Below are 25,415 nucleotides of genomic sequence, written 5' to 3'. Positions count from 1 at the left end.
TGAATTTTGATGAATACTTTATGTACACTTTAAAAAATTTGACTTGTTGCAGTAGTTTAAAACAGATTATAATAATTTGATTCAGAAACATGAATACCCATGTAGTCCATGTAGAGTGTTATCAGGACATTTTTTTCAAGGCAAACGTGTGAGGTATGCCGAAAGAAAAAATATTTTAAAATGCAGTGAGAAGAGAAGATAGGAGATGGCTTTCATTAGCATTTCCTTACATTTTGATTATATTCTTAACTAATTTTGGCAACAACATGGTCATAATTGAAAATATTGGATCCTGTTTGTTGAAGGTGCATCTGAGGCTGTATTTAAGACAGCCAGAAAGTGGGATGTGGCATGAATTGTCAGTCTTGGAGTGAGTAAAGATGTAGAGGCAAGTGGTAGGTAGGTTCCTGGAAGAGGCTGGAAGATTTGGAGATTGACTTAGGGCTTCGGACAGGTTTACCTTTTCTCCAGGTTTAGAATAGGGTGGTTGGTTGGGGGGGGTAGTTTTTTTATTTTACCCATAATGAAGGCCCTCTCTGCATTCATGGGTAATTGATTCTATAAGTTTCTGTGGGAAGGGAAGTCAGAGTTCCATGTAAAAATGGACGGGAGAGGTGGTAGGACTTAAGGGGAAGAAGGACTGGAGTCATGGAGAAGCTGGTACATGCCTGTTCTGTCATCTTTTTTATTTTTCCTTTATTTTAATGAAAAAACAGCTCTACCATCTTCTGAGTTTGGAAAGAGCAAAAATGATACAGCGATATTAGGCTGAAGGCTGAAGAAAAGTTGTCCTGGCTACACTGTGGTGGTTATGTGTACCAATGGACATTTCAAACATTTTCAGCCTTTTAAGGCTGGTTGCATAATTAAAATGCTCTTCACACTTGGAAGTTATGATTGACTTTTCACTCCCACTCCTACTCCCCCAGAAAAGTAAGGCTTTGTCCGCTGTGTACAAATTTGAACTATGAAGATTCGAACACAGTGTAACAAAATTTTAATCAGTGTAGAATTTTTGAAATAATCAAAACCCTTTGGGCCATCATATAAAAAGATATGTCCCACACATTTTATTAGTAGTCCTTTACTACAATATGAATATATACTTCAGAGAACTGTTTAATAATTATGTATTGAGTCTTTCAGTAGATTAGGCTTAGTTTAAAGTTCTTGGTACAGGTGTACAAAAGTAACAAAAATACTGTATAAAATTAATATAATATAAGTTGAATTAAATGTAACATTACAACATTATTTGAATCATTTTTTATTATAGATAGTGATAATACAATATTTATAAAACGTGGCAATCCATGTAATATGATTGATTCTTATATGAGGCTTATGATAATAAGTCTCAGTTTTTATAAGGTTTTATAATAATTTAAGACAAGTCCTTTTTCTTACCGTCTTTATATAGTTATTCCTAGATTATATCTTAGTGATCTTTGAAGTCTGTTTTTTTTTTTTTTTTTTAGAGGTAGATTTAAGTTGGTTTCATCCTCAGTTAAGGACTTCTTGATAGTTTTGATTAGTTTAAAAAAATTGTTTAGTTATTGAAACATGAAAAATTACAGTGTAATTATGCATTTTTACTTGAAACGAAACTTTTTGACTTTTGCTATTGTTCTTGAATTAGAAATAGGTAATAACTATACTCATATCATGACTTTGCTTTGCCACTTATTTAATTTTTTACTGAGGTCTTGATTCATTCTAATATTTGCTACTTAACAGAAAGAGAATGTGTTTTGCATAATATATCAATGACTTGTATATCTACTAAATTTCTTGAATATTAAGGTCATAGAATTTTAATTTATAACTCAATTTATATCCACCTGACTAATTTATTCATGTGATATTTTAAAACTGTTTACATGCATATACAGAAATTATTCAAATATAGAGACTATTAATTTCAGTACTTTCATTCTTCTTTAAATTCATCAATTTGGTAATTGAACCTAAACCTTTGTCTTAAATATTGTCATCGATGCCTGTTTGCGAAATATAACAGGGTGGAGTTAAAGAAAATTTGTGTATTCTATTTCTTACAGAGAGGAAAGCTTAGTATTTTCATTTACATTTTTTGTTCATTTAACAAATATTTATTGAATACCTACCTTGTTTCAGGTCTGTGCCATAAAGGGTCTCTGGGGCTATAAAGGTTGACAGGACACACAGAATCTTGCTCTCAGTGACTTTATAATCTCACAGGGAATACAGACAAGTATAATATAGGGAACTACATTATAAGATACTCCAGGTACTTAGGGGCACATAGACAGGGTGCCTTGAGGAATAAGGCATGGCTTGAATGGCTTTAATATTTTGGCTCAAAGAAAAATATTTTTAATCCAAAAAGCCCAATAGAAATATGCAGACTGAGTCAGGGAATGAAAAATGGAAAGGAGTGTGTGAGAGAGTGTTAGAGTGACAAATACACACACACCAAAAACAAAAAAATCACAAATTTTGCTAGATACTATTTATCATATTCGTGCCTGATGTTTTTATTTGCATAAGAGAGTTTCTTTAAAGAGGAGTGCCCAACGTATCCTTTGCTTTTTTCACACTCATTATTAGCAGGTTTCCTGGTTCCTCTTCACTTAGATCATGTTGCATTTTAAAATCCTGCAGAAAGCTCCCTGTGGAAAGGTCTTTGAACAATAGGTGGACATAACAATCCTGTGCCATATGTGCTGCAATTTCTGGCAAAATGCAGCGTGTTAACACTGCTGCCGTGGTCTCAATCTCCTGGCTTTGGAGGGGGGGCTGTTTCTCTTCCTTGCAGTCATAATCAGGTATATATGGTGATTTAATTTATACAGATTGGAAAATTACAATATAGAGGATGTATAGAAATTGAAATGTAAATCAGGAAACAGTTTAAAACATAAAACGATTTCTCTCGCTCTATTAACAACATGCATTGCAAATTCATGCAAGGCAGTTGAGAATAGTATGCACTGTGCTGTTTACCCAAGTTTCAGCTTCTGTTAGAGGATGTCTATTTTTATGTATTACATCATCTTTGCTGCAGAACTACCGTGCCCACTGGGATTTACTGTTCTTTCATTCCATTTTGAAAGAAAGCTTGTATTGATGTCATAATTGGACCCATCTTTTGGTTGCACTTGGAAATTGAAAGTAATAAGGGTGGGTGTTGTGTAGCAAGTCATGCAATATTTCAAGCAATTTATTTGTCAAAAAGATCACTGCCACTTTGTCCTGCTTCTAATTATGAGCACTGGTGGTTCTCTGTGCCTGTATACGTCTTAAATATACTTGGCTAAAAATTTAGCAAAGATCCTTTTCATCTTCGACTGTTTCATTTCTTATCATGTGATTATGTCTGGTCATGAGATTTTGCAGTGCTCTATGCTGATTTGAAAAATGTCTCTTTTCTTTGGAAAAATCTACTTTGATACTGAGACCTACTTGCTGCCAGTGCTGAATTGATCTTTTTATGATTTAAGTTATCAGTTGTAAAGTTGTCTGTTTTTGCTATTTGAATACTGAGTGTCTAAAAATGTTCTCTTTTGATTTTGAATCCAGTGTTAAAACATTAACTTGCAATTCTTTTCTATTAGCTAAAAGATATTGTTGGCCTCTGAAAGAAGCTCTAGCCTTTTATTAAGTATGTAGGTGTTAGATTTAAATTACTTGTGAAAGGAAATTTTAATTATTTAAATTAAAATAATTTCAAAATGCCTACTATATGTTACACATATTTGTGTACATAAAATTTCCCCCTTATTTTCTCAAAAAAATTAGTCATTATCCATATTTTGCTAGTAAATATTTTTCCTTTTTTTTAAAAAAAACCTAGTTAGGAACCAACCCACACTTTTTTTTTAAAAAAAATAGCTTTATTGAGTTACAGTTCAGCTATTTAAAGTGCATAATCAATTATTTATTTTATTTTTGTAAAAAATATAGCATCAAATGTACCATCTTAACTGTTTCTAAGTTTACAGTTCAGTATCGTAAAGACTATCAGTAGTAAACTTTTGACTGACTTGAATACAATGATTCACAGATATGCCTAGCATCCCATGTGATTGCTTAGGTCAGACATAGGCTGAAAAATAACTTTAAGATATTTGGGGGGGAAATAATTGTACAATCCATTGGAAAACAAAAAGCCTTGCCAAATAATTGCTTATATTAAAGCAAGTTCTTATGGACTTAGTATGGGATCAGGTGGCTTTAAAAAAAAAAAAAATTTTCCTTTTCCCCTTTTAAGTGGAATGAATGATCATAGGGATAGTTGAATGTAATGTGGTATTTGGAATTACTAGCCTAGAGGAGAAATGATGTGGTAGTGGAGTGGGCCAGATCTGAAATGTGAATTACTGGTTCAGATAAGTTTTGAGGGGCAGGGTAAGTCAGAAGGGAAGAAATTGAGGATGAAAAAGAAAATAATTCACATTGTCTTGATTTTTTTACTCAGATGTCTGTGAGACTAGCAATAATATTTGGTCACCTGTGGTTTTGGAGTAATCTAGAAGGCATTTGGGAGTGTTAGACAATAAAGTTAAAATCTCAAAATAAATTGTAACATTTTTCTTTCACTAATTATTAGTATACTTTTTATTTTCCATCCATTTCTTTATATGTATTTTTATGAACCTTATAAAAGCTGTATTTTTAAGAACCTTATAAAAGTTGTTTGAATCCTCAGGAATTTTGGAATACTCAGAAAAGTTTTTAGAAAAAGATCATGTTGCCATTTGCTAATTTGTGAAATAGCATATATATCCTCAGCCAAATGGATGTAGAGAATACTTGGGTATCATTGATATTCCTGATAGTATTGATGCCCTTGACAACCGACATTATTGATGAGCACTTGATACCTTCACTCTTTTTTTTCTCCTTGCCTGACTTTTGATACTAACTTTAGTTAGACTGGAACAGTGTGAACAGTTAACATTCTGCAAGTGGATTAATTCTTTAGAGGGTTCAGCTGAAGTAGTATTTTATGTAAATATATGACTTGGTCTTAATGGAATCTAAATATAACTGTGGATTCTTTAAAAGAGTTAAGCCCTGTCCAGTTGGTTGGAGCATCATTCTGTACACCAAAAAAGTTTGGGGGTTCAATTCCCAGTCAGGACACATACCTAGGTTGCAGGTTTGATCCCAATTGGGTTATGTAAGGGAGACAACCGAATCAATGTTTCTCTCTCTCTCAAACTCAAACTTAATAAAAAACAAACATATCTTCAAGTGAGTGTTAAAAAAAAAAAAAGAGCTAAGAGGCTGATTATTTTCCTAGTTCATCTCTTAGAACACCAGTTCTCAAACTTTTTTTTTTCCTCAGAACTCCTTAAAACTTTTTGAGGACTCCAGCAAACTTCTGTTTATATGAGTTACCAATATCATTATTTGCCATATTAGAAATTAAAACTGAAAAATACAAAAATACACATTAATTAAAAATAATAAACCCACATTATACATTAATATAACGTTTTTTAATGGAAATGACTATTTTATAAAACAAAAAATTATAAGAAGAGTGGTATTGTTTTATACTTTGCAAATCCTAACTAATAAAGTGGGAATTTGCTAATTGATCCTCACACTGTCGTAAAGATGGCGGTGCCCACAGCCAATGAGGAGATAATATGCTTATTGGCTGCCCCCCCCAAAGATGGCGGCACCCATAGCCAATAAGGCTGTGGCTCAGGTAACCAGGGCTGGCCAAGGCTTGCGCTGCCAGCAGTGGCAGCAGCAGAGGTGTGATGGGGCGTCGCCTTCCCCTGATTGCCGAGTTGCCTCCCGCCCCTGAGGGCTCTCGGACTGTGAGAGGGGGGAGGCCGGGCTAAGAGACACCACCCCCCCTCCAGTGCATGAATTTCACACACCGGGCCTCTAGTATGTTTAATATTTGGCTTAATAGAAGACAGTTGGATTCTCATATCTACTTCTACATTCAATCTATTATGATATGCTCTTCTGATTGAAGTATGTAAGGTATATGAAGAAAATCTGGCTGCCCACAGGTAGTTGGATAAAGAAGTATTTTAACAGTTTTTCAAATAATCTTACTAATATACTATACCAAAAGTTGACAAGTCGCAGTTTCTTAAAGGTCTGCTTGCAATGAGGAACATATAACTATGTCAGTGAAGTTTTCTTACTTTCTTTTATTAAAAATCATTGGTCTTACATTGAATGACTTTACTCCATGCATGATTTGGAAATATCATGCATTGCTCACTGAGTTAAGCAGTCTTCCAAATTTTGGCATGTTATACAATATTAAAAAAAAATCACATTTGATAACTCACTACCAGTCTTATAAAGAGGCTTTAATTTTAGGGAAGCTGTCAAGCTCATGGTGTTCCAAAAGTCTAATTTTTACTTGAAATCTGAAATTTTATCATTGACAGAGTACTATCACCTGTTTTCCTTGCAGTGACAAGCTCAACTTGTTCATTTTCAAGAAAATACCTGCCAAAAACCCAAGTCTGGACAACATCATTTATCCATTATTTGTTCCTTCGAGTAAAAATAGTGTTCCATTAAAAAACAAGCGCAGATGTCCTTCTGAGTGCAGGGCCCTGTGTGGCTGCATAAAGCACAGGCCTGTGGCGCTGGCCCTGACTTGGTTTTCCTGTATTATTTTTCTCCTTATTCCCATTTTCTTCTTGCCGCCTAATTCCCTTTTTTTTTTTAAAAAAAATTTTTTATTGTAAAAAGTATTACATATAGTACATATATCTCCTTTTTTTCCTCATTGACCTTCTCCCAGCCACCCCTACCCCCTATCGCATGCCCTCATCCCAACCTCCACCCTCCAGTGTCTTGTGTTCATTGGTTGTGCTTATATACATGCATACTAGTCCTTTGGTTGATCTCTTCCCCCCCCCCCCCCCATCCCCAACACTCCCCAGCCTCCCCGCTGTAATTTGATGCTTTACTTCCTCTGTATCTATCTTTTTGTTCATCAGGTTATAATGTTCTTTATTTTCGATAAATGAGTGAGATCATGTGGTATTTTTGTTTCATTGCCTGGCTTATTTCACTTAACATAATGCTCTCCAGGTCCATCCATGTTGCTGCAAATGGTAAGAGTTCCTTTTTTATAGCAGTGTAGTATTCCATTGTGTATATGTACCATAGTTTTCTAATCCACTCATCTGCTGATGGGCATTTAGGCTGTTTCCATATCTTAGCTATGGTGAATTGTGCTGCTATGAACATAGGGGTGCATATATCCTTTCTGATTGGTGTTTCTAGATTCTTGGGATATATTCCTAGAAGTGGGATTACTGGGTCAAATGGGAACTCCATTTTTAGTTTTTTGAGGAAACTCCATACTGTTCTCCACAGTGGCTGCACCTGTCTGCATTCCCACCAGCAGTGTAGGAGGGTTCCTTTTTCTCTGCATCCTCGCGAGTACTTGTCGTTTGTTGATTGCCATTCTGGCAGGTGTGAGATGGTACCGCCTTGTCGTTTTGATTTGCATCTCTCGGATAATTAGTGAATTTGAGCATGTTTTCATATGTCTCTTGGCCTTCCTTCTGTCTTCTTTTGAAAAGATTCTATTTAGGTCCGTTGCCCATTTTTTTATTGGATCTTTTATCTTACTTTTATTAAGTTGTATAAGTTCCCTGTAGATGTTGGAGATTAAACCTTTATCAGTGATAACATTGCAAATATGTTCTCCCATACAGTGGGCTTTCTTGTTTTGTTGATGGTTTCTTTTGCTGTGAAAAAGCTTTTTATTTTGATGTAGTCCCATTTGTTTATTTTCTCTTTAGCTTCCATTGCCCTAGGAGCGGTACCGGTGAAGAAATTGTTTCGGCATATGTCTGAGATTTCTCTGCCTGTAACTTCCTCTAGTATTTTTATGGTTTCCCATCTTATGTTTAAGTCCTTTATCCATTTTGAGTTTATTTTTGTGTATGGTGTAAGTTGGTGGTCTAGTTTCATTTTTTTGCATGTATCTGTCCAATTTCCCCAACACCATTTATTGAAGAGACTGTCTTGACTCCATTGTATGTTCATGCCTCCTTTGTCAAATATTAATCGATCATAGAGGTTTGGGTCGATATCTGGGTTCTCTATTCTATTCCATTGTCTATATGTCTGTTCTTGTGCCAGTACCAGGCTGTTTTGAGAACAGTAGCCTTGTAATACAGCTTGAAATCTGGTATTGAGATCCCACCTACTTTGTTCTTCTTCCTCAGGATTGCTGTGGCTATTCGGGGTCTTTTTGTATTCCAGATGAATTTTTGGAGATTTTGTTCTAGGTCTGTGAAATATGCCATTGATATTTTAATGTGGAGTGCATTGAATCTATAGATTGCTTTGGGTAGTATGGACATTTTAATGATGTTGATTCTCCCAATCCATGAACATGGTATGTTCTCCCATCTGTTTACGTCTTCCTCTATTTCTTTTTTCAGTGTCCTGTAGTTTTCCGCGTATAGGTCTTTTACCTCCTTGGTTAAGTTTATTCCTAGGTATCTTAATTTTTTTGGTGCGATGGTAAATGGGATTGCTTTTTTAGTCTCTCTTTCTGTAAGTTCACTATTGGTGTATAGAAATGCCATAGATTTCTTGGCGTTAATTTGGTATCCTGCTACATTGCCGAATTCATTTGTTAAGTCTAATAGTTTTTTGATGGAGTCTTTCAGGTTTTTTATGTACAATACCATGTCATCTGCAAATAAGGACAGCTTTACTTCTTCTTTTCCAATTTGGATGCCTTTTATTTCTTCTTCTTGTCTAATTGCAATGGCTAATACTTCCAGTACTATGTAGAACAGGAGTGGTGAGAGTGGGCATCCCTGTCTTGTTCCTGTTCCTAGGGGAAATGGTTTTAGTTTTTGCCCATTGAGTATGGTGTTGGCTGTGGGTTAATCATATATGGCTTTTATTATGTTGAGGTATGATCCTTCTATTCCCACCTTGTTGAGAGTTTTTATCAAGAAAGGGTATTGGATCTTGTCAAATGCTTTTTCTGTATCAATTGATATGACTATGTGATTTTTATCTCTCAATTTGTTTATGTGATGTATCACGTTTATTGATTTGCGGATATTATACCATCCTTGAATCCCTGGGATAAATCCTACTTGGTCATGGTGTATGATCTCTCTGATGTAGTTCTGGATCCGATTTGCTAGAATTTTGTTGAGGATTTTGGCATCTGTTTTCATAAGGGATATTGGCCTGTAATTCTCTTTCATTGTGTTATCTTTATCTGATTTTGGTATTAGGGTGATGCTGGCTTCTTAGAATGAGCTTGGAAGCATTCCTTCCTCTTGAATTTTTTGGGATAGTCTGAGGAGGATAGGTTTTAGTTCTTCTTTGAATGTTTGGTAAAACTCCCCTGTGAAGCCATCTGGCCCCGGGCTTTTGTTTGCTGGAAGTTTTTTGATGACTGCTTCAATTTCTTCCATGTTATTGGCCTATTGAGATGTTTAGATTCTTCCTGATTGAGTTTTGGGAGGTTGTATTTTTGTAGGAATATGTCCATTTTCTCCAGGTTGTCCAGTTTGTTGGAATAGAATTGTTCATAGTATTTTTTAACAATCCTTTGCATTTCGGTGGTGTCTGTTGTTATTTCTCCTCTTTCATTTCTGATTTTGTTCATTTGGGTCCTCTCTCTTTGCTTCTTGGTGAGCCTGGCTAGAGGTTCATCAATCTTGTTTATCCTTTCAAAGAACCAGCTCTTGGTTTTGTTGATCTTTTGTATTGCTTTTTTGGTCTCTATGTCGTTTATCTCTACTCTGATCTTTATTATTTCCTTCCTTCTGCTTACACTGGGCTTTTCTTGTTGCTCTCTTTCTAACTCTTTGAGTTGTAGGGTTAGGTAATTTATTACCATTGTTTCTTGTTTTTTGCAGTAGGCTTGTAGAGCTATGAACTTCCCTCTCAAGACTGCTTTTGCTGTGTCCCATAGATTTTGGATTGTTATGTTTTCCTTGTCATTTGTTGCCATGATGTTTTTTATTTCTTCTTTGATCTCTCTGGTAAACCAGTCATTGTTTAATATCATGCTATTTGGTCTCCATGTGTTTGATTTTTTTGGATTGTTTTTATTGTAGTTGATTTCCAGTTTTATGCCTGTGATCTGAGAAGATGCTTGATATGATTTCTATCTTCTTGAATTTGAGGAGACTTTGTCTGTGACCCAATATATGGTCTATCTTTGAAAATAACCCATGTGCACTTCAAAAGAATCTATATTCTGTGGCTTTGGGGTGAAAAGTTCTGAAGATATCAATTAATTCCATCTGGTCTAGTGCAGTGGTCGGCAAACTCATTAATCAACAGAGCCGCAGTTTGCTGACCACTGGTCTAGTGAGTCATTCAGGATTGATGTTTCTTTGCTGATTTTTTTGTTTAGAGGATTTGTCCAATGGTGATAGTGGGGTATTAAAGTCTCCTACTATGATTGTATTGCTGTCAATTTCTCCCTTGATATCTTCCAGGAGTTTTTTTTATGTATTTAGGTGCTACTGTATTGGGTGCGTATATGTTTACCAGAGTTATTTCTTCTTGTTGGATTGCTCTCTTTAGTATTATGAAATGGCTTTCCTTATCTCTTGTTATGTCCTTCACTTTGAAATCTAATTTATCCGATATAAGTATTGCTACCCCTGCTATTTTTTCATTTCCATTCGCCTGAAAAACCTTTTTCCATCCCTTCACCCTCAGTCTGTGTGCGTCTTTATTTCTGAGGTGGGTTTCTTGTAAACACAGATATATGGGTCATGTTTTCTTATCCAATCCGTTACCCTATGTCTTTTGAATGGGGCATTTAATCCATTTACATTTAAAGTTATTATTGATAGGTACCTGTTTGTCGCCATTTTTATTTTTTACCCCTGTGTTCCTTCTTTGCTTCCTATTTCTTTTTTTTTTTTTTTTTTTTTTTTTTTTTTTTTTTTTTTTACAGCAGACCCTTTAGTATTTCTTGCATTGCTGGTTTGGTTGTAATAAATTCCCTTAGTCCTTTTTTGTCTGTGAAGCTCCTGATTGCACCTTCAATTTTGATTGATATTCTTGCTGGGTACAGTATTCTTGGATTCAGACCCTTCCTTTGCATGATTTTGTATATTTCATTCCATTCCCTTCTGGCCTGATGTATTTCTGTTGAGAAATCAGTCGCTGATCTGATGAGGGATCCTTTGTAGGTAACTTTCTGTCTCTCAGGCCGCTTTTAAGATCCTTACTTCGTCATTGGTATTTGCCAATTTAATTAAAATGTGCCTTGGCATCTGTCTTTTGGGGTTCATTTTGCTTGGGACTCTGTGAGCTTATTGGATTTGTGTAGGGTTTTTTCTTCCCTATATCAGGGAAGTTTTCTGTCATTATTTCTTCAAACAGGTTTTCTATTTTTTGCTCAGTTTCCTCTCCTTCTGGAACCCCTATTATGCTGATGCTGTTTTGTTTCGTGTTGTCCCAAAGTTCCCTTAGGCTCTCCTCCTGCTTTTTAATTTTTTTTTTCTAGAAGCTGCTCTTCTGGGAATTTTTTCCTACCTTCTCTTCTAGCTCACTGATACGGTCCTCTGCTTCTTCTAGTCTACTCTTGATGGTTTCTATTGAGTTCTTTACAGCAGTGATGTCATTTTTCATTTCTTCTTGATTCTTCTTCATTTCCTCTTGGTTCTTAAACATATTTTCGAATTTGTCTTCCATTCTTTTCAGCCACCTTATGACCATTTCTCTGAATTCTTTCTCTGACAGGTTGCTTGCCTCTATTTCTTTTACTTCCTTTTATGGTGATGCCTGCTTTTCTTTCATATGCGGGCTGTTTTTTCGTCTCCCCATGCTCTCTCTTCTCCGCATGTCTGTTTATGTAGTTCTCTCTCTCTCTCTCCTTTCCATGGTGGAGTGTAGAGCTCCTCTGAATCCGCATGCTTGCGCCACTTGGGAACTGGTGTTCTCAGGTTTGTAGCTGTTCGGTGGGTGCCATAGTTGTAGATTCCCCGGGCTTTACAGGCTCCTGATAACATCCACATTTCCTTCAAGATGGCGTGGTCTCCGCGTCCGAGCTGGTCACTCCGGGAGAGAACCCAGCAGCAGTCTGCTTAATTACCTTTTAGGTTCTAGGAGAAAATGGAAAGTTCCCAAGCTAACTTTGGATGTAATCAGAAGAAATTGAAAATGCTTTACGTTAAATAATTGTGTTTTAAGTATATTAATTGTATTGGATGCTTACCAACAATCCATGGTTGTAGTTACAGTAGTGAGCTTCCAAGATGTTTTTACAATTTTAATTGATTTAGTATTTCTCATTTAGAGCATTTTTCTCTTCAGGAATTTTCTTTTTGAAGTCCCTTTCTTTCCCTCCCACCCCACAAAAAAGTTTTCTATCTCTCCTTCTCTGTTAAGATAATTAGCCATTATGCAGAATTTTAAAATGTTTAAAAATTATTTATGCAAATGCTTGGTATGAAAGTATGCTACTATCATAACAATAAAGTGTCTGAAAGATAACCTTTAAAAATTGGTTTTTGGTCTTATGCCAATACCATTAAGACTAGTTTTAGGTCCCTTCCTACCAAACTTTCTCAAAAAACCATCCCCATGGATAGTTTTAACAACATCCTGTGGGTGATTAATAGTTAATGTTCAGGATAATCTGATTTAATTATTACAAATTGTTCCATTTATTTTGACAAGTGCAAAATAAATAACCTAGCAATGTATTTAAAACTTTTTTATTCTCAAAACCCCTTACTGCTTTTCTAGAATTCTCTTCCATGTTTGATATCCTCTACTTTTGAGTATTTTCATTTTTACTGGCTCCTTTTTGCTTTTGCATCCACTTGCTCTGCTTATTTTACGTCATCCGTGGCTAGTTTCCTTTGCCATCACAAACTGGATTTACTACTCATCAGTGTGCTCTGAGGTTATGTGTGTGATTCAGTAATCAGCTCCTAAAGCAAAATATCTGAAAAGATAAAGCTGTCTTTGGGAAGAAACTGGAAATGTCTCTGCTCCCCAAATTTGAAATGGTGTGTTTCTCTTGATGAAAGAGAAATGTCCACATGAATATTCTTTGGGGTTAGTGATCACTGTAGCTTCCTGCATTATTTCTAAGAGAAATTTCTGCATTAAATAATTGTCTAATTTTCTCCCCATTTATATTTTTACCTTTATTGTAAATACCATGCTTCCAGTTTGCATATAATATTAATATCTTATTAGTTTTGGTCTTTGTCTTTTATCTTAAAAGTCCCTTGGATTGAATGGTCCATATATTTTTAAATTTTAGTCCAACAGATTATTATTTTGCTTTATGTCCTTAAAATAACATTTATTTTCTACAAAATACAAGCCATCAAGAAAAATGGGTTTTGTTACACATTTGCTCTGAGGTAATCTTTTAAGAATTATTTCACATGGTGAACAATACATTTGATTATGTCATGCAAACTGTTGTACTCACCAGGGTAGTTTCTGAAGCTCATCCCTGATTCCTTGTTTCGTGCACTATCCATCTCAGTCTTGGGGGTCAAGTGTAGAATGAATGAGTGAATGCCTTATTCTGTTTAGTGCTTCATTATAGACTTATGGTTGTGTGTTAATACTGTGAATTGCTACTTTATGGCACAACCAGGAGATATAATCTTCCATGAATATGACCCATCTGACCACTTGTGAACAATTCTAACAATTGTAATTATTGGATATATAATTAAATATTCTAGTAGTATCTTTTAAAATATCAGCATGGTAGTAATTAAAATTTCAAAGTGCAATTAAAATATAAATAGGTAAAAATATTCTGTTTGCATTTTTTACAGCTTTTAAGGAGAGGGACAACTTAGATGTAATGGTTGGGCTTTGTTTATTCATTTATTTATAAGGAAGACTGAACGTTGTCATCTTAAGCTCATGTGGTCCTATTGATAGGCTGACTTCTTTTTCAAGAAAACATTTAAAGAATTTCTGTGGCATCTAAAATATTTTCTATTTTGAGATAATCTTCTATTTCCAGGCAAATTTACTTGGAAGCATTTCCTGTCTGGAAAATATTTAATTATATCAGAGGGGCAGTCACAATTCTGTTCCTGGTGGCGAACGTTGATTGCTGCTTCCATTTATAAATTCTGTCATTTTCTTTTAGGATGAACATTCTTGAACCATCATGAAAACTTATATGTTTTGATATCTATTTGGAGACATTAGGTATTTTTTTAAAGTATTAGATTTTAATAATGGAAACATTTGTTAAAAATTAAATTTCTGAAGGGTCGATAGAGTCTTTGAAAGCTGATAGTATATTGTATGCCAATGTATACATTTTGTGAGCATATAATAGGTGCTCAGCAGTATCTAGATTATATGTTGATGTCTTTGGATCAAACTCTCAGAATTGGCATTAGTTTATATTTCTAGGAGTGGATTTATAGATCCATCTGCATTAATAGTTTTATACAAGCATATTGGCACAAGAATATCAATACCAGACATCTGTAGAACATTAACTAATGGGTTGCCCAAACCTTGAATGCAACTGCCTTTTTAGAGTATCTTAGAAGAATAGAATTGATCCTTATTGAATGCTTATGATATATACCAGTCAGCTAGGTGTTTTCTCATATGTTTTGTCAATTAAACTTCCCTGCAGTTCTAAACTCTAGGTAATGGTATCTCTGCTATTAGGAGGTAAGAATGCTAAGGTCAAAGAGATGAACTAACATGTTCAATTTTCATGGTTATTCAGGTAGAGTCAAACATGGGCATAGGTCTTTTCACATTCCCGATACATAAAATTATTTTAGATGCCTACTATTTAAGAACCTTGAAAAGAAATAGAATAGAGCATAGACTGTCCAATACAAAGAATAATTACTGAGTTCATTTGCAATGATGGTAGGCTTTGTTTGATTAATCAATTTTTTGTTGCAATTAAGTGTTTTTCCTTTTTGAACGATGTATCTCATTAATCAAGCCCAGAAATTTTTTCATTTTAACCTTTCTAGTTTTTTTCCTATACAGACATAGGTTTTCACTGGTAAGTAGTACCATTTCATAACAAATTAGTGTGTTTTAAAAGTTAGATTCACTAATATTATAAGTAATAAAAGCCAAATCTCGCTGAAAGATCTTTTCTAAAGTATGACTTTTTAATGAACCAAAACAACTTGCAGATATCTAAAAGTAGTCATAGTTTTCAGAGGTGAAAAACCACCATCATAAAATTGCTTGCTTCTGCACCAGAAAATATTGGAAGTGTTTTGGTAATATTTAAGAATATTGAAAACATATATTAAATAATTTCAAGAGGCTTTAAAAACTCTCTATAAAATGGAATAGCTAGTTATGCACAATTTTTAATAATTCAAATTATTGGTAACATTAAGAAAATTATTTTTTACTTACCTTAAGTTAGACAAATTTGGAAAGTAAGGACGTTAAAAAGGAAACCTCTAAACTATTGTCTAATTATCTCTATAATTTTTTCAAGAGTAAGAGCATTTTAATATTACCCTCTGACTGTCTAAGTAGGAAGACAAAAGTCTCAGCATAAAGGATAATTTCTACCAGGAAATTTTACCCCAAGATAGATTAATTTCCATTCATGTGAACTTACTTTTACTATAATTCTATATCATATTATTCCTTCTACTGCCATTTTACAAGCAGCTAATGTTTGGTAACAGTTGTGTTAGATAAGATAACTTTAAGAACTTGAAAAGATTTTAGGAATCTCCCAGCCAAACTCTTTAATTAAATTTATTTTTTCCTTATAATCACTAACATTCAGTCTCTGCTTTTAAATTACAGTTGGACTGCTCTAGCCGGTTTGGCTCAGTGGATAGAGCGTTGGCCTGGGGACTTGAAGGGTCCCAGGTTTGATTCTAGTCAAGGGCACATACCTCGGTTGCAGGCTCCTGGCCCTGGTCCTGGGCATGGAGGAGGCAACCAGTCAATGTGTCCCTCTCACATGGGTGTTTCTCTCTCTCCCTGCCACGCTCTCTAAATATCAATGAAAAAATATCCTTGGGTGAGGATTAAAAAAAGAAAAATTACAGTTGGACTGATATTTGCAGGCTAGTCCTTAATATCATGTCAAAATTGTACCTTGTTGCCTGGTACAAAGTAAGGGTTTAGTAAATCATAGCAATTATTATTTATTGTAGAAAAAGGCTAATGAAGAAAGTTTTCCTTATGTTTAGCTGAAATCTTTCTCTCTGTAATTTTAGTTCATGGTTCTGGATATGTTTTAAAGCAACATGAATGAATATTCATATTACATTTCATATAACTGTGCTTCAGATATTTAAAGAGATCCTACTCCATTAAGCCTTTTCTCTTGGTTAAACATTACTGACTTTAAAAAAAAAACCAACATGTATTTTTATTGATTTCAGAGAGAAACATCAATTGGCTGCCTCCTGCATTCCCTTTCCCCCACTGGAGATCAAGCTCGCAACCCAGGCATGTGCCGGGAATCGAACCATAACCCCCTGGTTTATAGGTCAATGCTCAACGATTGAGCCATGTGGGCCAGGCCCTTCCTGACTTCTTGTAGCTTTCCTAAGCACTTTATCTTATCATTTAGGTTTCCTGCTGTTTGAATACTACAGTTACTCATTATCTCCCCTAAGTCTTGATGTCTAGGGGAGATAATGAGTAATAAAGTCTAGAACTGGTTGTTGTAACTTATATAAGGTCCTACAGTGCAGATTACAGTAGAACTTCCTGTCTTCCTTGCTATGGATATTTTAGCCGATAATGTAACTCGAGATGATATTAGAATTTTAAACCATTGTGCATTGGCTCATAAGGAACTTTGACCAGTTCAGTTTTACAGGTAACTCTTCCCATCTACCTTTCCCCATGAATTGCTCCTCCAGTTTGACCTCCCCTATCCAAAACTCCTCATTTTGTCAGTAAACAAATTAAACATCAGTTATCCTATGTGTGTGTCCTCACCCTAAGGCTGGTATGATAATACTTGACCAGTTAGTTTTGAAAAGTTTAAAGTGCAATCACTTATGCATTCATTCTTTGAACCATTACTGTCTGTTAATTACTAGAGATATGCATAACTTATCATTGACAGTATTAGATAAATAAAATGTTGTATGGTCCCTGCCTTCAGCTAACTTATATTCCAGTTTGTGTTCGATATTCCTCTTTTTTGTTCAATAAAAATAGAGCAATAATAATTGGCCTTGGCTGGGTGGCTCAGTTGGTTAGAGCATCGTCCTGATACTCCCAAGGTTTTGGAATTGATCCCTGGTCAGGATACATACAAGAATCAACCAGTGATGCATAAATAAGTGGCACAAATAGATGTTTCTCCTCCCCCCCTCCCCCCACTCTCAAATCAATCAATAAATAAAAAATAGAGCCATAATTAACAATTCATTGTGCAAATATACTAATCATAAGGGGATATGTTACGTGCTAAATAGTAATAAAAATAGTAATTGCTGTTTAATTTGGAGTGTTGCCTTAAGAAATACTATGGTAAGGAGCCCAGTTTGAAGCCCTTGTCCCTAGAAAAAGCAGTGGAATGATTTGCAACTCATGTACAGGTTCTCTCCACCTCTGCAACCTTGAGCACTTCAAGGTGAGGTCTGCTCTTTTCTTAAATAGTCCTAGGAAATGATGTAAGCTTTGTTAAATGAGCTATTGAAGTCTGCTCAATTTTTTAAAATTGTATTTTTAAAAGGCCCATTCTTTATGTTGGAATTTCTCACAGACTTACAGGCTTCTTTATTTTGTTTTTCTTCATGTCTTCATCTCATACAATGTTCAATTTTTTCTCTTTTAATATTATATATAAAAACAGTGGGGTAAAAGTAGTTTACAGTTGGTCAAATGGAAAATAATACAATAATTAATAAATAATAACACAAAAATAAACGCTTGGTTTCGCATACTGGCAACTACAAACCTACTTTTGCCCCTGTATTGAGCGTATTTATTATGAATAGGTTATTGCATTATTTTTTTAACTATGAATCAGGTACAACATAAACAGTTTGTTAGAAACTTTCATTAAAGAAAAATAGCTTCAGTATTTCTTTGGAACATATTTTTGGAGTATTTCTGGGTGATCTTTCTTGGACTCTCAATTAGATCTAAGTGCTAATTCAAGTAACAGGTTTCCTGTACTAGTATTTCTAAAGCCTGTGTTTTAATTCAACTCAGATAATTGTTCAGTAATTATTATTTGCTACTCTCTCATTTTATTTAATAATTAAGTTATTTTTAACAATGTACCTGAATTACCATTTTATTTGGTCAAAGTAGAAAAAAAAAAAACTTTAGCCAGATTTCTTCTATGATTGCTTTGGAAGGATATGTGTGGAAGACCTGTCAGAGTTGCACCCAAGGTTGGAATACATTATGTGAAATATAGGATTGAATTAAACATATAAAGAATTTGTCAGATAAGCAACTTTTTTAAAAAAAAATATATAATACTAATGGGATATTTAGTTTAGAAAAAGAGAACTAAAACTTCTGACCAAACCTAATATAGTAACTTAATTTTGCATTTGCTTAGTGCTTAATTGGTTTGCTGTATTCATATAGAAAATAGCATTTTTTAATGTCATTTCTTTGGTGAACAATAAAACATCAGGAATCAAAATTGTAAAATTTCTTGTTTCTGGATGTCAAGGAATAAATTGTTTCTGCCTCTCCCACAGATTTTCTCCAACCTCTATAGCTTTTCCTTTGGGATAAGAGGAAGAGGGAAGAAATCAATGTATAGTGGATAAGTGAAGTAAATTATATTAGCAACCTGGAGTTCTGTTTTATATTCTTCTAAATTGCTAACTCTGTAACCTTATATACTTAATTTTCCTATGAAAGATGAATACATTATTTTATTGCTTCCCTTGGGTTTTGACCATGTTTAATTACATGTTTGCAGAGCACATTAAAATCTATGGGTAAACACTATAGATATTACAAATAAATATTATAAATAAATGAACACATATTAATATTAAGTGTGATTCATTATTACTGAGAAGAATGGACTGTTTTTCTCAAGTTCACAGTAATTAAAAAGGGAATACTTTAGGTGATGAAATATGTGAATAGAATGGCATTAAATTTAGCACGGAAATGTTTTGCATTAAGTAGTTTCCCAAACTATGTATGTAATCTCTATCTTTTGGATCATTGTTGCCGATAATTAGAAGTCATTAGCTGTTCATGACACAGGGGCAGAAAGTTGTTACATGGCCCCTTTTCTAGCTGGTCTATTAAATGCTACTTGCTAAATCTAGATAGTTAACGAAAGGGATAAATATAACATCAAATTAAGGCTATTTCAGGTAAGCGTGATTTATTTATTGTTTGTGTAAAATCGGTAATAAGGGATTCTCTTAAATCTTCAGTTTATATTTCATTTCTTAAGCAGTGTGTGACATATTATGTATAATCTGGCATTATTGTGCTTCAGTGTACAAGGTAGTATGGATAGTAAAATTTCAGTGTTACAATCATGAGTTTTAAGATACGTAGGTTGTAGGCATGAAGCCAGGTTGTGAGAGAAATCACACCTAGTCTTAGCACAGAAAAGCATCCGTGCCTGAGGAAGTGTGATTTCCTGACTTCATCTGTCAGGTTGCCCCAATTCGGTTAGTTTCCTCCTTGAGAGAAGTGGCACGTTTTCTCCAGAGAGAGGCAGGCAATGGAAACCTTCCCTGGCACCCTCAGCATGGGGGTAATTTGATGTAAACGAGGAGAGGAGTTTTTGTCATAGATGGATGAAAGTTGTAGAACTTGATTATTTAGTTCTTGAGTTGCCGTTTACTTTTTTTTTATGTTGTGGTAAAACATATGTAACTTTTAAATTGGTCATTTTAACCATCTTTTTAAGTGCACAACTCAGTAGTATTAAGTACATTCACATTGTGATGCAACCATTGCCACCATCATCTCCAGAATTCTTTTCATCCTCTCAAACTGGAAGTTCATTCCCATTATTATTTACCCCTCACCCTCATATTTAAAAGCCAGTGCAGATAATCTCTAGTTAAGGGGGAGACATTGACAAAACCTGACAAAACCACCATTTGTTTCTGTATTCACTTGATGACTCTAGGTACTTCATTTAAATGGAATTGTACAGTATTTGTCCTTTTGTGACTTGATTATTTCACTCAGCATAGTGTCTTCAAGGTGATCCATGGAGCTTGTAACAGAATTTTGTTACTTTTAAAGACTGAATAATATCCCATTCTATGTATACACCACATTTTGTTTAAACATTCATTCATAGATGGACATGAGGTTGCTTCTCTCTTTTGACACCATTTATTTTTTTTAAAAAAAACTTTTTTAGAGCAGTTTTAGGTTTACAACAAAATTGAGGGAAAGATACAGATACTTCCCATATTCCCCCACACATGCATAGCCTCCCCTAATATCAGCATCACTCACTAGAATGATACTTTTTTTTTTTTAACCAAGGAAGAACCTACATTGACATTTCATAGTCACTCAAAGTCCCTACTTTACCTTACGGTTCATTCTTGGTGTTGTACATTCTGTGGGTTCGGACAAATGTGTATGGCATATATATGCATCATTATAGTATCATACAGAATATTTTCTCTGCCCTAAAAATCTTCTGTGCTCCATCTATTTATCTCCCATCAGTTGGCTTTTTTCACTTAGAGTTATGCATTTATAAGGTTTCTCTGTGCCTTTTCATGGCTTGATGACTCTATTTTTAGTGCTGAACAATATTCCATTGCCTTGATGTATCGCAGTTTATCCATTAACCTACCAAAAGACCTCTTGGTAGCTTCCAAGTTTTGGCAATTATGAATAAAAGTTTATGAAATTATGAATATAAATAATGAATACAAACATTATGATTATAAACATTCATATGCAGGTTTTATGTGGACATACATTTTTAACTCATTTGGGTAAATACCAAGGAGTATAATTGCTGGATTATATGGTGCTATGTTTAGTTTTATAAATAACCACCACCTTCTCTTTTAATGAATGAGAGTTCCTTTTGCTCCACATCCTACCAGCATCTGGTGTTTCAGTGTTTTGGATTTTGACCATTTTAATAGGCATATTGTGGTATCTTATTGTTGTTTTAACCATGTTTAATTACATGTTTGCAGAGCACATTGAAATCTATGGGTAAACACTATAGATATTACAGATAAATATAAATAAATGAACATATAGTAATATTAAGTGTGATTCATTATTACTGTGAAAAAATGCCAGGCATCTTTTCATATGCTTAATTACCATTCATATATCTTCTTTGATGACATATCTATTAACGTCTTTGGCCCATTTTTTAATTGTTTTGTCTTATTGTTCAGTTTTAAGTGTTCTTTCTATATTTTTGATGAGTCCTTTATCAGAAGTGTTTTTTGCATATGTTTTTTCTCAGTCTATGGCTTGTCTTCTGATTTTCTTACAATAATCTTTCACAGATCCAGATGTCTTTAATTTTAATGAGGTCTAGCTTATCAATGATTTTTTCATGGATCCTGTCTTTGCTATTGTATCTAAAAAGGCATTACCACACCCAAGTTCTTCTGGGTTTTTTTCTCCTGCTATGCCGTTATTGTATGAATTTTATAGTTTTGCATTTTACATTTAGGTCTGTGACCCATTTTGAGTTAATTTTTGTGACGGGTATAAGGTTTGTGTCTTTTTATTTTATTTTATTTTTGCTAGTTGATGTCCAATTGTTCCAGTACCATTTGTTGAGGACACTATCTTTACTGTATTATATTATTGCCTTTTCTCCTTTGTCAAAGATCAGTGCCATTTGCTTTGAAATAATTTGTCTATTAAAGAAAAGTATTTGAAATTTTGATAGGAACTAGTTTACAAGATCAGATAAGATCTTGCTAATGTCCATTCCCAGTCAGTGGAGATTTTATTCATTCAAGAAAATGTGAGTGCCTACGATATAGACCATGCTAGGTACAGGGGCTCACGAACACAGTACCAACCATCATGGAGATTAGAGTGTAGCAGGGGAAGCAGACACTACTTCTTAAATAATTTCATGATTAAATATAAAATCACAACTCTAATAAGCCCTACAGGGAAGTGATACGCAATATCTTGATAACTTTGAGGGCATTTCACCAGTATGTTTTTGAGGGTGGAGTAGGAGTCAATCAGGAAAGGGAGGGTGAAGGAGAGCTTTAGGCAGAGAGAGGAATCAGCATGTGAAAGGGTCCTCTTGCTCATTCAAGGAAGCCAGAGCAGCCCAGGGGATTTAGAGGCCATGAGCGTGGTATAAGTGTTGAAAACACACATCTTGCAGACCATAATAAGAGTGTTAGTCTATACTGAGAGCATGTGTTTTAATTTGAAAAAGGGTCTTAATGGATTCAATCGAAATGATAAGATTTTAGTTTTTAAAAGACCCCAGGAGGTAGTTTGTTAAACTGGTTGGGTGGGTGGGGTTAGAATTCAATCAAGACAGTTCAATAAAGAGATGTTTGGAATTTTCAAGGCAAAAATAATGATTGGCATGGGATGGTAGCAGAGGTCAAAAGGAATCTAAATTTGAGACAAGGTGGAGAATTTAGTTAATGGATATTGTGATGGATTGGACATGGAAAAAGGTGGTGAGGATAACTCCTAGATGTATAAATTGTATAACAGAACCCTGATGGTCCTTCATCTACATTGTGCGTGGAGTGAGGAAATGGTGGAAGTCAAAGTAGGTAATTCTTGAGAGATTTGGTTGTGAAGTGGGGAAGAGATTAGACTGTAGCCATGGGAGCATGTAGGATTCATAGAATGTTTCTGGATTTTGTTTTGTTTTTGAGTTGCGAGATGCCTGAACATATTTAAAAGCCAGTGCAGATAATCTCTAGTTAAGGGGGAGACATTGAATATATGTGGAGAAAGAGGGAGGATGGGTAATGTTAGAAGTCTATGAAAGGGGTCTGTTGAAGATGGATGGGGAGAAAGATCCAACATAGTGGTGTGGCGGGAATGGTTGCCTTTAAATATGAGGAGTAAAGCAAAGAGACTAGGATGGGTGCAGTGTTAGGTAGGTAGGCAAGAAACACAGATTAGCAAATGCTGATAATTCCAAAGTTGATTATTAAAGTTTCTAGATTTTTCATACCTATGTTCTATTATGTATACCATTTATAGATTTGACTGTAAGAAACTGACCCATGCTTCAGAGTTAAAATGTCCTTATTCCTTGTCATGCTCTGATGTCTTTCAAGTAACTCACATAGGTGAAATGAAGAGTTTACGATATAATTAAATTAAATTGGAGCTCTTTTTTAAAAACCCCGAGTGGGTTTATTTTGATATTATTTGCAAGGCGCTGTGTGTGTGTGTGTTTGTGAAAATCACATCTTCTAAATTTATATAAAGCTTGTTAAATGTGCATTTTGTAAATTTTTAATAGATACTTGTTTCCTATAGCACAGTGATACCTTAGGTTGGGGAAGAGGTCGCTTCCATTCCTTTATCTTCACCTTGGTGCAAAATCATGTTTTAGTTCAAAGCTGTTCAAGTAAGTCCTTGCTCCGTTTTCCCACCCTGTCTTCAGTGATATTATTTGGAGTCAGCAATCAATGGATTCCATCCCTCTGAGACTTGCTTAACCTACAGCCGCTGATATAACACAGGCAAGAGCTTGTTACTTTATCTGAATTGTCCATCGCTACCTTAATGAGTGAAATGGTTAAGTAGAGGAGGGGGCGAGCCTTAAGGAATGTGCGTTCCATTTGAGCTGAATATTTCAGTGTATATAGGGAGAGGGAGGGTGAGAGAGAAATCTACTTACATCACTAGAACTGCATTGAGTGTGAGCCTTGCAGGTTAAGAGACAGACTACAGTGTCTTGCTTTCTGCAGGAAGCAGCAATGCCGTTTGTTTCCTAAGAGGAATTTTTTATTTAGGAAAGGAAGCTTTCTCTCTACCCAGGAAATGGCTTTCCTTGTGCGTTGCTATGCCAACTGCCTGCAGCCATGGTCCTCCAAAGTAAGCACAATAATGTAATTATATTGGTGTGTTGCATTCAGACTCATGATTCTCGAGATTGTGTGTGTGTGTGCATGTGCTGTGTGTGTGTGTTAGTGACTCTCTTGCTAGCAGTCATGCTTGTGTTGTGAGAGACAGACATCATTAAATTAAATGTCCATCAGTGACATGCTGCTAAGATTAATTGTGCAAACTTGGTTAGTGGAGTGGGACAGAGATCACTGGTCACCACTCTGTCAGCATCATTAGCAGCTAGGGAGGAGGTCCCGATTCACACGCTCTGCCCTGGTTTTTCTTTCTCTCTTTTTCTCTTCTCCTTTTTTGTTGGTTGAAGGGGTTCGTCTGTGTGATTGCAAATGAAACAAGAGTATTAACAATGCTTGGCTGAATGCTAGAGACCGGTTCTCATACCACCCTGACTATTATAATTCTGTATTAAGCCTTTTCGAGGGGAGTCTGTGTGCAGTCAGCCATTTTAGCTTTTTTTTTTTTTTCTTTCCTTTTCTTTTGCCTCTCGTTCTTCAGTCTCTGAAATGATCTTCTCTGGGAAGACTGAGAGCTGTCTAAGGTTTCCTCAGCCTTGTCAGAGCCTAAGATGGTTAGAGTTCCGATGTTATAAAAATGGAGACGAACACCGTGGCTCGGATTCCTTTTCTGGTCTACAAGTGTGAGGGTTTTTTTAAGCTTGCCAGTAGTGACACTTTAAGCTGCCGCATGGTTTCCTCCTCCCTCTTTTTTTTTTTTTTTTTTCCTTTTCCTTTTCTTTTTCTCCTTTCTTTTAATTTAATGCTGTGGAGGGTGACTTGCCATCCATGAGAGATTGGTACATGATGTGTAAATGCAGTTCAGCATATGTTTCTTCATTATGAAACCACTAGCAATCCCAGCTAACCATGGAGTTATGGGCCAGCAGGAGAAACACTCAGTAAGTATCGCAAACGCTGCTTGTGCCTCGGGAGCACGTCATAGAGAACTGCTTTAAAATGGGAATTATTGCTGCTTCTCCTCAGGGAAAACGGGTTTTTTAGAGGGTATGATAGTCCGCTTGGAGGCGGGAGGGTAAGTTACAACTGGCTTGTTCTTCCAATTTTTGTCATGATTTTAAAAAATATTTTTTAAAACAAGACCAACCTATTTGTTTAAAGCAAAATTAGGAACATTGAGGAATATTGGACAGCTGATTTTTAGATCAAAAATTACAGCTTGACATTTCATCTTTAACTTAATACTGAGTAGGTTTTTTTCATTGAATTTAATGAGAGATCACGAAAAAGGTTATTGGGAACCGGTGTCTATCGTAAGGAATTCACATGGAGGTTTGAATGAGGGAGGGAGAGCTTTGCTTATTGATTTGCTAATCAAATGATTGGTGGAACTCCTTTGACTTCTTAACCTGTTTTAATAAGAGATGAACACACAGAATATTTTTTTTTAACGCCACAAGTACT

At 35.1% G+C, this 25,415-nt stretch overlaps 1 protein-coding gene across 10 annotated transcripts in view; it reads left to right on the top strand.

The window, feature by feature from the left end:
- RAPGEF2 (Rap guanine nucleotide exchange factor 2) overlaps positions 1 to 25,415 on the top strand; it is a 249,033-nt gene that overhangs the window by 137,558 nt on the left and 86,060 nt on the right. For 2 of the 10 annotated variants that reach the window (XM_080673720.1, XM_080673716.1), the window contains exon 1: positions 23,821 to 23,967. The exons of 4 other annotated variants lie outside the window; for them this stretch is intronic. In XM_080673720.1, the coding sequence (XP_080529846.1) occupies positions 23,914 to 23,967 (54 nt within the window). In that variant the 5' untranslated portion in view covers positions 23,821 to 23,913. Of the gene's footprint in view, positions 1 to 2,787; positions 2,808 to 23,820; positions 23,968 to 24,175; positions 24,893 to 25,415 lie in introns of those variants that run through there. 4 more of the 10 variants (XM_080673719.1, XM_080673717.1, XM_080673712.1 and 1 more) reach the window with 3 other exon arrangements.

Source organism: Plecotus auritus (genome assembly GCF_963455305.1).
Source record: "Plecotus auritus genome assembly, chromosome: 6".
NCBI lineage: Eukaryota > Metazoa > Chordata > Mammalia > Chiroptera > Vespertilionidae > Plecotus > Plecotus auritus.
Note: the sequence above shows the minus strand (reverse complement) of the source record. Positions and strands in the feature narration are given on the sequence as shown.